General features: G+C 36.8%; 1 protein-coding gene across 1 annotated transcript in view; it reads left to right on the forward strand.

Annotated features, from left to right (window-relative positions):
- The first annotated feature begins 728 nt into the window (after positions 1-728).
- ccr9b (chemokine (C-C motif) receptor 9b) overlaps positions 729-15,438 on the forward strand; it is a 91,584-nt gene continuing 76,874 nt past the window's right edge. Inside the window, exons 1-2 of the mRNA XM_056450637.1 lie at positions 729-813; positions 1,377-1,417. Coding sequence (XP_056306612.1) covers positions 789-813; positions 1,377-1,417 — 66 coding nt within the window. The 5' untranslated portion in view covers positions 729-788. The remainder of the gene's footprint in view (positions 814-1,376; positions 1,418-15,438) is intronic.

A 15,438-nucleotide genomic window follows, 5' to 3' on the forward strand; every position in this document is an offset into this window, starting at 1 on the left:
CTTGAAAGTGTTAGGTTCAAAATATCATGTCTTTACAGAGATTTTATTGTATTTTGTTTCTTTATAATTTGCAGAGGAAATAAGTCATTTGCAGCTGTGTGTGTCTAAGTTGTTGAGAGCTGACGAGCTGTAAGTTTAAATAATTTAATTAATTTTATTTGAATTCTTATGAATACTTAATCATTGATGTAAAACTGAGGAACTGAGTGTTTAATGGTAGGAGAAATTAAGCAGCTCGACTTAATCTGACAACTTTGTTGGTTGATGACTTAGACTTATTTGATTGTTTTCTTTCAGCATGAACTGATTATATCATTGACATAATTATTTAAAAAAGGTTATTTCTAGCTATTGTAAACATAAGAAAATAGGATAACACATATTGATGTGAAAAAGCTAACTTATTTTCAGTGGCTGCACTCAAGCTTAAACTTTTCTAGTCTAGTTGTTCAAATTTGCATACGTAATACAGCAGTTTTAAGTGCAGTCTAGAATAAATGGCCTCAGATTTTTCATCCTGTGTCCGGTGTCATTACACATAAATAGAAAGTGTGTTCTTTTTTCCATGTGTGCCTCTACCTCTCAAAATGTCCATGTCCCTGAACTTCAGTCAAGTGATAAAGGACAAATACAATTGGTTCAAAGCAGGGGTTCTGAAGGGGTTCATGGTGCAATGCTTAGACACGTGACTTTGTGGTCTTATAAACTAGTTAAAGGCAACAGGAGTTTCAACACAGAACAATTGTTATATTTTTGCTGACTGTTCTGAGAGCCAGAGAGAACAGAGCATGGATATCTACACAACTTCAGAATGTAAGTATTAAAAATCAAGAAAACTATATTGTCACCTTAGAATTATAATGATCTGACATTTTTGTCAAAATTTAGTTGCATCCAGAATGCAGATAGAACCTTATAATTCCAAGGTGATGATATATTATTTTATGAGATTATGTAAATAATATACACATTGTTTAAAGACATATATACACAGTATTTTGCAAAGTGCAACATTAATTACTGGGATTTACCCATCACAATTTGTCTTTGGCCATAATGTTTGCACATTAAAAATGTTAAAGGAGGAATTTCTTTGTACAAGTTTTTTTGAGAAGACAAAAGTCATTGATCTGGACTCTTGTATTCATGAATCCATAAGTAAAGCCTGTGCTATGACCAGGGAAACTCTTATATTCTGATATTAATTCCTACACCATATATTTACACTAAATATATATATTTTTCCTCTCAGGTCATATATTTGATTATGTTTACTATAATTTGAATTACCGAAACAAATTATTATTGAAATATAATGTGTAAACAGATTTCCATGATACATTCTGCAGTAATTGTATGTTTTTTTCTCCTAATAGATGAAAGTGGTGCATTTAATTTTACAGATTTTACCAACTTGGTGAGTATTAAGTTTATTCATATTTAACATAGTATTTATCTAATTAGCATCTAATAGATTTGTCAAAAACTTTGCATTAGTCAAAATGAAAATGCTGCCCATGGCAAACCTTATCACCAAGCAGTACTTAAGCTCTCATCCTGTTACTGCTGCATGGCTGTTTGTACATTATATCTATTTTCTAAATAAGAAGTCAAGTACAGTGACTTACTAATCTGTATCTTTTTCTTATTGTCTGATGCACTCATATGACTGTGATCAGGCAGATTAGGCAACACTGTGTAACTATGTAACTAATCAACACAAGTAGAAAAATTTCCACTCTGTGCATCAAATATTGTTTATCTGTTATCTGTATGTCAAGATGGAAAAGAATTTAGACTTTCACATGCTTCGGAGGGGCCCTGTTTTTAACGACCGCTGTGGCAGGTGACACTCGTTTATACACGCTTCAGAAAGCGTTGAAAGAGGATGTGGTGTACTTGTGTGGTTTCTCCACTAGAGACACCTGCACCTGAGTGTTTTGCACATTTAAATTGTTAAAGCTTGCTGAGGCGTGATGTCAGATTCCAATTTCGCTGATCAACCACAACTCAAAAAGTATGTGTGTGTGAGTATGTATGTATGTATCTGTGTTTTTTTTTAATGAAAATGCATAATTAATGTTAACAAATTGCAATGGTATGCTGTCAATTTTGGTTGAAATAATAATACGAACATTTAAAAAATAGATATTAAATTAAAAACTAAAAGAAGTAGTTTACTCTTATGGTATCTTAAACCTATTTCTTCCGAGGAATACAGGACATCAAAGAAGATATTTGGTTGAATTTAAAGGCCCTTCTTTACTATTTAAATGAGTTTGTCAATCTTCACAATGATGACAAAGTATCAAAAATTGTTCCACATGTTGCATGCACAAAAAAAAAGCCCAGAGAAACTGTACCCATTGACCAGACCAAAATATTGATTAAATTTATTATTAAGGGTGCAAACTTGTCCCCTCTCTCTATCTTTAAATAGGATGACTCTCCTCTTTGTGTGACAAGCTTATTAGCCAATAGAATGAGAGCAGCTTTATTCTCCACAATAAGCAGTGTCCAAACCAGCCTGGGTCACGGCCACCTTAAATAAAAAGGAGAGCACGGGCATGTGGAAACATTGTGTCTGCTGGGTCAAAGGGCCCATAGACTATATTTAAATCACCGATGACTGAGTATAAACAAAGCTGATTGGGATTTTGGATTTAGAATAAGAGAAGATTGGTGCAGATACATTAAAACTTGAACAGACTGAGTACATACGTTTCGGTCTCCGTATCTTGACAGTACAGTTCATATCAGAGAATCTCAGTGGATCTGACATGATCCATGAAATCTGTTTTACTGAGACATGCAAACAGAGAGAACACAAGAGAATCTCGCATATACAGAGAATCAACACATTACATGTAAATCAAACTATTTGTTGTTTTCTTTTGTTAATTCAAAGGCCTGCACTCATGCATCTGCATTTTAAAATCATTTTAACAAGTGTGCAAACTTGTCATCTTTTGGCAAAATTTGCCATTTTCATCTTGAAATTTGTCATTCTTGGAATCGTGTAGATCTGCAAATGTAATTTGAGGTGGGGGGTTCTAATTACAAAAGCTGCAATATAAATTTATAAACAGATTTAGACATCTCCGTTCGAGAGCAAATGCATGACAGTCATCTTTGTGTGACAGGCTTACTAACCAAAATTGTGAGCATAACTTCATTCCATCTAATCAGCATTGCCCAAACCACATCACACCACCATACTTACAGTAGGGCCCGTTTACACTAATACATTTTAGTTTTAAAACACATAAGTTTTGCTACGGTTACGCCTTCCGTGCACATTACCCTAGAGTTTTCGAGCCCTGAAAATGGAGCGTTTTGAAAACACTGAAGAGTTCGTTTTCATTTCAAACCCTGCTGTTCCGTGTCAGTGTGGATGGGGAAAAACGGAAACATCTGAAAAAGAAGGTGTGGCTGCAGACATTCGCCAATCTGATTGGGGCTTTTTCCTCAATATTAAGTGCACAAAGCTCAGTCTTGCATCCTTTCCTTAAGTTCAGACTTCGCAGGTTCAAAAAAAGTTTGTGTTGACTTCTGCAAAACAAACTCCCGAGGACACGTCAGGTAAAGAGAACTGAACTTTATAACATCATGCACACCCTGGCTACGTTGTGCCAAAAAATCTTGAGGCATTGTGTAACTACATATGATATTTTTATGTCATCTTTACTGTATGCATATTTATAACAAAACAGACTCTAACGTAACTGCCTCCTTTCATTTTCTTTGAAAAAATACCAAACATATCCTGTTTCTTTTGCTGAATATCAGTTTTAAAGAGCCCCTATTATGGGTTTTTGAAAATGACCTTCTATGCAGTGTGTAACACAGCTCTAAGTGAATGACAATATCCAACTGAGGTTTACATCTAAAAGTGCAGCATGTTTAAAAGTATTGATTCTTTATCAAAATAGTTGACTCAGAGTTAAATAAACGAATTGAGTTGGGTTTGGATCTTTTGTTTGATCGCATCGACGTCACCAAATATGTAGTTCCAGTTCTGGTAAAATGTGCACGTGCTTTCCCTCCACACACTAGCAGAGGCGCGGGTGATCACGGGACTGATCATGACGTGAAGATGAAGATCACTGACAGATGGAGATTCAGCTGCTTTCTCTGTCTCGTGCTGAACGCAGTCGACCAATTGCAACAGACTGGATCATCGGATCAATTACCGCAGTTTAGCTTTGTGCTAAGTTTGGGTTTGGGAACAAATTAATCACTGAATGATTCATATGGGAGTCGCTGGGATAATTAGGTAAAAATAAATGCATATTATAAGACAATGTTAGTGTTTTTTGACTTTGCACGTATATCAGCATGTTGTTGGAGACCTCTAAAACCAAAATATGACCTTTTTAATGCAAAATAGGGGCTCTTTAGTAATAAATAATGGGCATTATAAAAGTACAGCAAATAATATCTCAAATAAATACAATAAATTTACACACTATTGGAAATAAAGGCTAGCAATCAGTCAATATGGAGAATCAGTGTACGTGGTAACATTATATTAACTTTGTGCTCAGCCAAACCACGTTACCTGAGAACAAGTAATAGATTCAAAAGACCAAAGAGTTGTTAAATAAAGACAAGATAAATTGAATATCATGTTTATTGTCTATAGTCAGATGAAATTAAGCACAAGATCCGTGATGAACTGTCCGACGTGCACTGCTCTCATCTAGAGAGGTGTGTTCAAAGCCTCCGCTGACTTCCTGGAGCTCAGACGTGTGCATACGCTGCATGCCAGAGTGTGTGCATGGTCATCTGCAGAGCATGTGATTGGAGCTGAGGGGTGTGACATTTCACTAAGCATTCCGCTCCACTCAGTCGCTATCCGCCCAAAGCAAACTCTATGTTAAATTTTAATAATTTAACTATGAAATCGAATAATTCATTCCTCGATTAGGACTAAAACTATGAAACAAAAGAATTTACCTACAAATGAATTCATGGCATTTAATCCTGAACAAATGAGCATATACGAAATTCAAATTGACTAGAATCTAAAATGATTTGTTTAATTCGAAGTCATAATATGTAGACCTAGCTAAAAGAGAACTATTCTAAATTTGTGCCGTGATTTTGTCTGCATGTCATCAGTGCTCCGTAGTCCGTAGCCTAGCAGAATATATTAACCCCTATCTCTTTTTTTAGCTATTAATTTATGTTATGTAACTATAGCTCACCTTTTGTTTTACCACGTTTACATAGCACATGGTTGTGCTTTCTGGCAACATGGCGCTCCGCATTCCCTCTCAATTTCTTCTCCCTGTTCATTTATAACTTTTATTTTTATTTTACACGTGTTCAAGGCTGGCAACTACCTTGAAACAACACTTGAACTCCATAACTACCTGCTTGTTGCACAGATACAAGATCTTGAACTAACGTTGGCATAACAACCATTAAAGGTCATTCTGGGTAGAGCGAGCGGTTCTGAGCGGATGGGCGAACGGAACAGAATCTTCAGTTGGGCGCTCTTAAAGTAATTTTTCCGCTTCGCTTCCCGCTCCGCTCATATGTTCTGGTCACGTGATGTGCAGAGACTATAGGGACTTTGGTTTAGAATAGATTTGGTGCAGATACATTAAAATGTGAACAGACTGACAGAGTACATGAGTTTCACACTTGTGTCTTAACATTGCTGACCAAGACATGCAAACAGAACATGCAAAAGAATGTTGTTTGTTATGTATTTGGCAGGAATAAAATGTTCAAAGGTCAGATCTCATGTGTAACATTTACATTTTAACATCAATATACACAGACCTTATTATTATTATTACCAACTTTTCGTAGAAAAAAGCTCTTTATGGCCACCTTTTTTTTGCTAACGCCATCCTCATCTGTGTGTCACACACATCTTACAGGTAAATCCCCCCCGCGCAGTTGTTTTGGCGCTGCTTGTATCTGAAAGCAGCCTCTCACAAGACAGCAGGAGAGAATGTGAATTAACCCTTTCGGCATGTCTATGTTTATATTGACAGCGCAATGTTTTTAAGTCAATTAAATTATTGGTGTGGACATTTCAGTAGTTGCTGGATATTGGTGGGGACACATCCCCTCCGTCCACCCTAAATCTACGCCCCTTATGGGTGGCATATCAGAGATCAAAAGAGGACAAATTGTTGGTGCACAATTACAATATCATGGCATTCCCTGAGCCCAATACTTGTGCTTGATGAGCACGTTACTGCCAAGGAAGACCAAACCATTCTGGAGAACCATGTGCACCCAATGGTTTAAACATTGTATTCTTAAGGCCAAGTATCAGGATGATAATGCACCAATACACACAGTAAGACTGGTGACAGAGAGGTTTGATGATCATGAAAGTGAAGTTCAACATGTTACAGCCATAAAGAGAACTAAGAGATTTGTAATATTTTTCTATAATATTATATTATTTGTATTAAGATATATAGTTATTTTTATTTGATACAGCATTTGATTAGTATATTTTGTGGTATTATATTATGTACATGACGTTTCATATGATAACTAATGCCATACGTCATATGTATGTGTAAGCAACAGAGAAAAATATCAAGAAAAAGAAGGCTTGATGGTCTTTTGACCGTTCTTCGAAACCATATTTATATTGAAGCTTGGAAAAGTGTAAATAGTTCTTCCGATTGTTTTTTGCTTTTTGTTGAATCCTGACAAATGAAAAGTAAACTGTTGCATTGTAAGTTTGTGGTTTTACGTGTCAAATCCTTTGTGCCGAGTTCCTATGGAAATGGTGGAGAAATGAAAGGAATAGATCACCATTACAATCAGTGACCAGGGGCCTCATGTACAAAGACTTGCGTTGAATTCAAACTAAAACATTGCATACGCACAAAGCTGTAAATGTGCGTATGCAGTAAAAAAATCAGATGTATGAAAGAATGCGTACGTGTAATCCCACGCATAGTCTCTTTGTACATCTGAATTAACGTGAAACTGAGTGCACGTGCACGAGCGCAAAACCCCTCCCTGCCTCCTCCCCCTAATTAATATAGTAATGACTCTATTTTGGCAAAAACAAACGAAAAAAGCAATAGCAAAAGCAAGCAAGAAGAGAAATTCATAGAATGTGAATTGGAGGTGCTCCTTTTGGAGATAGACCGGAGAAAAGCGGTGTTATTTGCCCCCTGGAATTAATAAATGAAAAAAAAAATAGAGTGGGAGAGTTTAGCTGATGCGGTTAACACAGTGGGTTCTGAACATCGCACTGTGAGTGACTAACAAAAAAAAAGGTCCGATGTAAAGGAGTAAAATTTTGTAGTGTCTATTTAGTCGACGCAGTGGCGCAGTAGGTAGTGCTGTTGCCTCACAGCAAGAAGGTCGCTGGTTCAAGCCTTGGCTGGGTCAGTTGGCATTTGTGTGTGGAGTTTGCATGTTCTCCCTGCGTTCGCATGGGTTTTCCTTCGGGTGCTCCGGTTTCCCCCACAGTCCAAAGACATGTGGTACAAGTGAATTGGGTAGGCTAAATTGTCCATAGTGTATGAGTGTAAATGAGTGTGTATGGATGTTTCCCAGAGATGGGTTGCAGCTGGAAGGGCATGCACTGCGTAAAACATGTGCTGGATAAGTTGGCGGTTCATTACGCTGTGGCAACTCCGATTAATAAATGGACTAAGCCGGAAAGAAAATGAATGAATGAATGTATTTAGGCTAAGTGCAAATAGCACAACTCACTGGGATGAGCTAAGTGAGTGATTCCTGCCCATCACCGTTTGATTGACAGAGACAACATAACTAAAGAGAGCCACAAACCACAGCGTGAGTGGCGTAGTTCGTAAGGTGCATGGCAACATGTTTTGACAGGATTTATCATGAACCCGGTTTGAACCCAGCGTCTGATGAACTCATTCTTCTTTTTCCCCCCACTACATATCAGATTTTGCCTACTCTTCATCACGAGGAAGACAAGTAGGAATCATTAATAAGTGTGTGTATTATGGAGGACTCAGATTCATAGAACTGAACTGGATTGGAGAGGTGTTATATCCAAATCATATGCATTATATATTTGTGGAAGTTATACATTAAAAATGCCCTTAAATCCAAATTTTAGCACTGCTTCAGTGAACCTGAACAAGTATATTAAAATCCATTAATTTTCACTAGTTGTATTAGTATATATATTTTTTCAAAATGTGCTTTAAATGCTTTAAAATTAAGTTAAATCTTTGTAGCCTAGAAATATATGTACTGTATATCATTTATTTAAAATTAATTTTATTAAAAATATTATATTAATCTTAATTTTTTTATTCAAATATGGGGGTGTGGTCAGGTAAGTGCATTTGAGCATCACATATTATTTGCACATTTATTGAATGGAAATGTTTCCAATTCATGTATGCAAATTCGTCTTCAGATGGTGCATTTATAGCAATGTGCGTGCTGTCGATCACTCCAATTACATTGGTAAAACCGGTGGTCAGTGCAAATTGCTCTTTAATGTTTGGCTGGTCAACTGCATGGTATGGAAACCTTATATACCAGCTAGACATGCGGATGATCCCGTCCCATACAGTTGCCGTTGCACGGCTTAAAGGTACTTTGTAGTGTGCAATTTAACGCAATCGCCTCTAGAAGTCACCAGTGGAAAAAACAAACACACACAAGAAATGCACATACGCCAGACATGAAATTGGCGTGGACCAATGCACATTCGTGCGTTAATTTCATCATTAGTAAATCCAAACGTGAGTGTGAAATCTGGCGTACGCAAAGTTTTTGTGCCTACGCAGCGTTAATACACCCTAGCCACTATTTTGTAAGAAGAATTGCTCAAAATCACTCTGCAGGACATGTATCTGTCATTCCCAAGATGAACTGATGCTGTATTGGCCAACAGTATCTGGATGCAGCCTTTCTGATGCAAGCTGAGATTGCATCACTCAGCGATGCAATGTCAGACACAATGCACTCAAATGGAGCGAGTGACGTCACGGTGAGGGGTAGGGTTAGGGGTGTGGTTAGGTGAGCCCATTAAAAAGCATTGGATGCAGCTCAGATTGCACTGCAGCAGGTCTGCATCCAGACCCTTCTCGTATTGGCTGCAATGGATGCTCTACACCATACTAATGAATCGTGGTAAAACCAGCCATTTTATGTTCATTGTCCCAACCCTGTGTGTGTGTGTATATATATATATATATATATATATATATATATATTATAGGTGGGCATACATTAATTGTTTTTTAATCTAGATTAATTTCGAAATTAATTTAGATTAAAATGGCTCATTTGAATTCTGCCGAAGGCATTCATAATATGTGTGCTACCCAAATAATAAACCTTTGAGAACAGGTTTCTCGAGCCAGGTGGCGCATTAGACCAGGGGCTCATCTCCTGTTTCCAAAATGCATCAGAAACTGCTTGAGAAACAGTTTTTTTCTTTACGTTTGGTGAGCATTATTACATTCTATAACACTCTCACCAGTCCTTGCATCTTATTTGCATCTAATACCCCAGTTTGTCACGATGGCAAGAATGAAATATTCATGAGTTAAAGTGAAACTGTACTAAAGTAAGGCATCCTGCTGATTTGATTCAAAAGGGCTCTTTTGTCAGACGGCTCACCGGTCAGGTATAGATCCGCACTAAAATATCAAGGTGAAGGTCATCATAGCTTGCGTAGAATAGACCCAGCTCCCAACGCAACTTTGAGAATAGATTAACAGCGATATTTTTTTTAATAAATATCAGCACTAATAATATATATATATATATATATATATATATATATATATATATATATATATATATATATATACATATATATATATATATACATATATATATATATATATATATATATATATATATATATATATATATATATATATATATATATATGTGTATATATATATATATATATATATATATATATATATATATATATATATATATATATATATATATATATGTGTGTGTGTGTGTGTGTGTGTTATTTTTACCAGCCGAAACTACATATATTTGATCTTTACAAACTATTTATTAATTCACTTTCTTTTTCTTTAGAGGTTTTATTTATTGAAGAGCTTGTCCTCATTGTTCAGCTTGGTTCTGATGACTACCTTGATATCAGATGTTACTTCAGTTGTACTGCAGATTTTACTGCTGTTGAACTTTATTGCATTGTAGTTGAACTGCATTGTGAATTGCATTGTTTTTATTCCCTCGTTATACTGCGATTTTACAGTTGCATTACATTTTGCCACAGTTACTTGTGTATATAGGCTACTGCTGTTGTACTGTTCAGTTCACTGCAGTTATTTTTTTATTATTCGTTTTGGCAAATAAACTCTTAAAATTCTAATCTGAAAATTACTTGAATCCAAACAACATCCCTGAAAAAAGTACAAAATATTCCTGGAAGATGTTGAAGAACAAACTGCTTGGAACACAAGTGCAGTACAGTCCTTACCACACCATTGCAATATGAGAATACAGCAGCACAAGTGCAGTAAAGACAGGGTTTACTAATATTTACTCCAGTTTACTGCAACTTATGCTGCTGTTGTACTGTATTTGAACTGTGTTCATACTTCATTGTATTGCAATTTAGCAATTGTACTTAATTTTTCTGCAGTTATACTTCTATATACTGTTGTGCTGCAGTTTTACTTCAGTTTACTGCAGTTATTTTTTGTAAGGGAAGTTAAGTATGACTTAAACCATTGTAGAGCCTGTCCCGAGACACCTGTAGAATAAAAGTGATCTATGAGGATATTGTGGTCGATGGTGTCAAATTTAGCACTGAGATCAAGTACAACTAGATGCACCCTTGGTCATCAGCTAAAAGTAGATCGTTGGTTATTTTCACTAATGCGGTTTCTGTACTGTGATTAGGCCTAAAACCTAACTGAAAAGCTTTAAAAAACATTGTTCATCTGTAGAAAGGAACATAATTAGGCAGAAATGACTTTTTGTAGTATTTTAGACATAAATTGAAGATTTGAAATAGGCCTATAATTAGCTAGGTTGCTGGGGTCCAGTTGTGGTTTCTTAATAATAGGCTTAATAACAACTAGCTTGAAAGGATTTGGAACATGGCCTCAAGATAGAGTTGTTAACATTAATAAGAGGTTTTCCTATTACAGGTAGTAACTCTTTCAGTAATTTTGTTAGATTGGGTCTAACATACATGTAGCTGGTTTAGACATATTTAGAAGTTTATCTAGCTCTTCCTTTTGTCCTGTTAATTTTGAAGCACTGTAAATTATTTTGATTTAGTTGAATGGTTAATGAATCTGAAGTATAAGTTGGTGCAGAAAGTTTAAACATAAATTCGTTTCTCTGATTAACATTAAGAATATTGCTAAAGACTCATGCAACTACACCACCACGGTCAGTCTGACGAGCCTAATGCTTATATAAGAATCCTGAAAGAGCTGCTCCATTTAACCTAATATTGTCATTTTGTTTTAGCCAGGTTTCAGTGAGACAGAGTGCATTAAGATTATTGTATGTTGTTTAATTTACAGTAAGTGTAAAGGAGACCAAGCTTAAAAAAATGGCTATTTTCACTTTTTTGCAGTTTTTCTGGTTTGGTTCTTAATAGATTTCTTTCTAGAATACATAGTAAATTTACTTCTTGATCTAGTAATACAAAGAATAGACACAGTCTCCATGGGGTTAGCCAGATTTTCATTACTGTGATTTAAATGGGACGAGCTAGAGTCTATATGGTTAAAATGTAAATTTTCACTTACTAGTCAGACAGAGCGAAACATTCTGGAGATGTTGTCTGACAGGAGTTCAGCTCCAGCTTGACTGGGGTGCAGCCCGTCTGCACGAAAAAGTCTAGGGCGCTCCCAGAAAAGATTGCAGTTATTGGCAAAGAGCAACTTCTGTTCTTTACACAATGTTAATAGCCATTCATTCAGAGAAAGAAGTCTACTTAACCTTTCATTTCGTAGGCAGTAGGTAGGAAGTGGTCCAGAAATGATGATCTGCAAGATCTGCAAATGAGGTGCATTGAAGCGTCTTGATGGAGTCTTGACCTGTCTCGTGGAGAGGGGTGAAGCGCTTCTCCCTTGAGATCTCGAACACAGGAGGAGACAACGTTCTGCCCCAAGACCTGGTATGCACCTTACACGGCTGCACCCAGGGGTAACCAGTGCTGGAGTGAACGACCCCTGGACGAACCGCGTCCTCGGTGCGCTGGGCCTGGACAGAGAAACACGCGGGGTTGAAGTGTACGGAGTGTTGAGATTGTATTGCACATTTACCTCAGATGAGCGAGCCGCAGCGCGGTACACACCAAGGAAGGCCCGTTGTTCCCAGAGCTGCTTCACTTTATCTTGGGATCGCTAATCTGGCTCTCTACTGCTTTCTGCTCCAGCTCCAACACCTCCATCGATGCTTCTCCTTATCTCCTTTCCTCTGTTTAGAATAATACACATATACGAGTTTTAAACAAAAACGTTTCAGTATTGGTACATGGTAAACAAAGCACACCAACAAAATCAAAAGGGAAGAAACACACACAGAAAACAAATGTCAAACACAGCTCAAGTTCACACGAAATGCAGACTTGTATGCTCTAAAATGTTATATGTTAAGTGTAATAAAAATGAAAAAAATAAAGAACTAGCCCTATACATGTAGTATTGTGAGAACCACTGACAGTTCACATGACATGGGGGTAGTGGGAATCTTTAATCTCATTAGAACTTTGACATTTCCCAGTCCATGGGGGAAGGGAAAACCTTATTCTTGCGAGAACTTTGATATTTCCTGTTTTTTGTGTGTTTTGTTTTTTTTTGGTGGGAGGTGAAAACATAATTCATATGGTTTACAGGGTAGTTGCAAAGCTATACAAGCTTGCACAGAAGCTTTCTAAACTATCACTCCTTGTGCTCTGTGGGCTCTCCCTTTATGGCCCGTTTCCACTGAGTGGTATGGTACGGTACGCTTTTATGGCCGTTTCCACTGTCAAAAAGCATACCGAACCGTACCGTACCACTTTTTTGGCACCCTTTCGAAAGGGTACCAAACACGAGAAAGGGTACCAAAAGGCGGAGCCACACGCGCAGCTGAACGCTATTGATTTACAGAGATACATCATTTGCTAACGCAACAAGCCACAATGAAAACAAAAAACCGCCATGTTTGAATAACACAGCGAGAGATTATAGCGGAATTATAAATAACGAGCCATGGTCGATCTGGGCTCAAACAAACCTTGTCGTTGTCTTGATGAACAGCCACAAATCCAAGAAGAAGAGCAGATTTACCCTGTGTCCCGTAGTTTTTTAAGAGCCAGTCTGAGGCGCGAGCGGTTTTGCTTTCTTGCTTGCACTCGCGCGCGTCTAACATTATATCTGAAATAACAAACATCTTGAGCTGAGGATAATAACCTGCGCTTGATTATTGACGTGCTTTTGAAACCTGATCCTGTCAGACACTGACAAACGCGAGAGTGAAGCGCGAAAAAAAAGAGAAGCACATTATTTTTCAGCAAACATGAACAAAATGCCATGTATAACTAACTTATTATCTTCACCTGTTGGACTAATATGAACTGGGAATGACGGAATTACTCTCTAACAGAGGCTTCATGTGCTGCTGAAGATTACAGACACAGATAAGAGGTTTTCACTGACTGTGGGCTACATTTTGTGTTGTTTTGAACCTAAATACTGACGAAATGTCTGCTATATGTAGTTCTTCTGTAGTTGGTAACATATCGGAGACTGTAAGGGGCTGTATGTGTTTATATATGTTCATTTATTTAGTTATTTAATATACTTACAGACGTTACAGTAGGCTGTTTCGCACTGTCATTGGTCTGCAGTTATAATCAACTCATGTTCATTGAAAAGTTAGTAATAAACATTTCTACACAAGTATATATATGTGTAAAGCATCTGTTTTGTGAGAAATGCTTTTCATATTATATGTAAGTGACCCGGTACAGCTTTATTGTATACATTTCCTCGAGCTACAATGACGTCGACTGAAACTTTCTGTCATACACCACGCCCACCAAAAGGGTACCCTTGTTAGTGGAAACGCAAGCCTGATAAAGGTGACCCGTACCAAACCGAACCGTACCGTACTAGTCAGTGGAAACGAGCCATTAGACTCTTTCAATTGAAAATGGCCTCTAAGCAAAGGTTTTCTGTCAGTGAGATTTTTTTACAGGTTTTTGACAGTGAAAGTGACATAGAGGAGAATGTGTCTGAGGCAGCAGGATATTCTTGAGGAGAACCCTGATTATGAGGTAATCTCTTCAGATGAGACCTCAGACCTTCCTGTTATCTCAACCACCAGCAGACACTCTACCTTTCAAATATGGAAAATTATTATGGTCCCGCTTGCCACTTGAACAACATGGTAGACTTAGTGCTGCTAAAATCATCAAAATGGTTCCATATCTCCACCAGATATGCTGTCAGTCATGTTCAAAACAAAATCAGCATTTCAGCTTTTCATTACACCATCAGTTGAAAATGATATACTTGAAATTACAAACTTAGAGGGGAGAAGGGTCTATGGGGACAGCTGGAAAAACTGATTTGCAAGCCTACATTGGGTTGCTCATTTTGGCAGGAGTGTACAAATTCAAAACAAAACCAAAAACAAGCCTTTGGAGTGCTGACCCTGGAAGGTAAATGTTTCCAGCCACTATGTCTCTAAAGACATTCCATGTTATCTCGCGTATCCTACGCTTTGATGACAAAGATACAAGACAGGGCAGACGAGAGTGTGACAATCTTGCAGCAATACAGGATGTATGGAACAAGTGAATCCAGCGATTAGTCTTTTACAATCCAGGCCCCCACATCACTGTGGATAAATGTCTGGTTCCATTTCATTGCAGTTGTCCCTTTAGACAACACCTGCCTAGCAAAATTGACTCCATACATAATTGTGTTTCAGTACTTGCTAAAATATTGTTTTATTATTTTCATATGTTATAAATAACAAAAATATCTACCAAAAAAAAAAAAAAAGTACAAAACTAATAAAACAACAACAAATAAAAGACATCGTATTTTACCAATCTTGTTTATATTTTTCCATGGCCAACGATAATAACATAACATAAATTTAGGTAACAAAATCTACAGCGCGAAACAATGACTTATAAATATAAAGCACATAAACACTAAACAGTTCTTACCAAAATTTTAACTTAAGATTTATTGAGCTACACTACGATATATGAAACTACCTACATAATAAACAAACAACAAACAAATGCACACACACACAATCACACCAGTGGTGTAGTCCTAAAAAAAAAGGTGGTGTACTATTGCACCCAACTCAAAAATATATGTGTATGTATATATATATATATATATATATATATATATATATATATATATATATATATATAATTTAACATCAGCTACCTGTAACTATTCACTTCCACGAAAGGAAAAACAAATACTATGT

The sequence above is a fragment of the Danio aesculapii genome, chromosome 24 (assembly GCF_903798145.1).
Source record: "Danio aesculapii chromosome 24, fDanAes4.1, whole genome shotgun sequence".
In the NCBI taxonomy this organism is placed as follows: domain Eukaryota; kingdom Metazoa; phylum Chordata; class Actinopteri; order Cypriniformes; family Danionidae; genus Danio; species Danio aesculapii.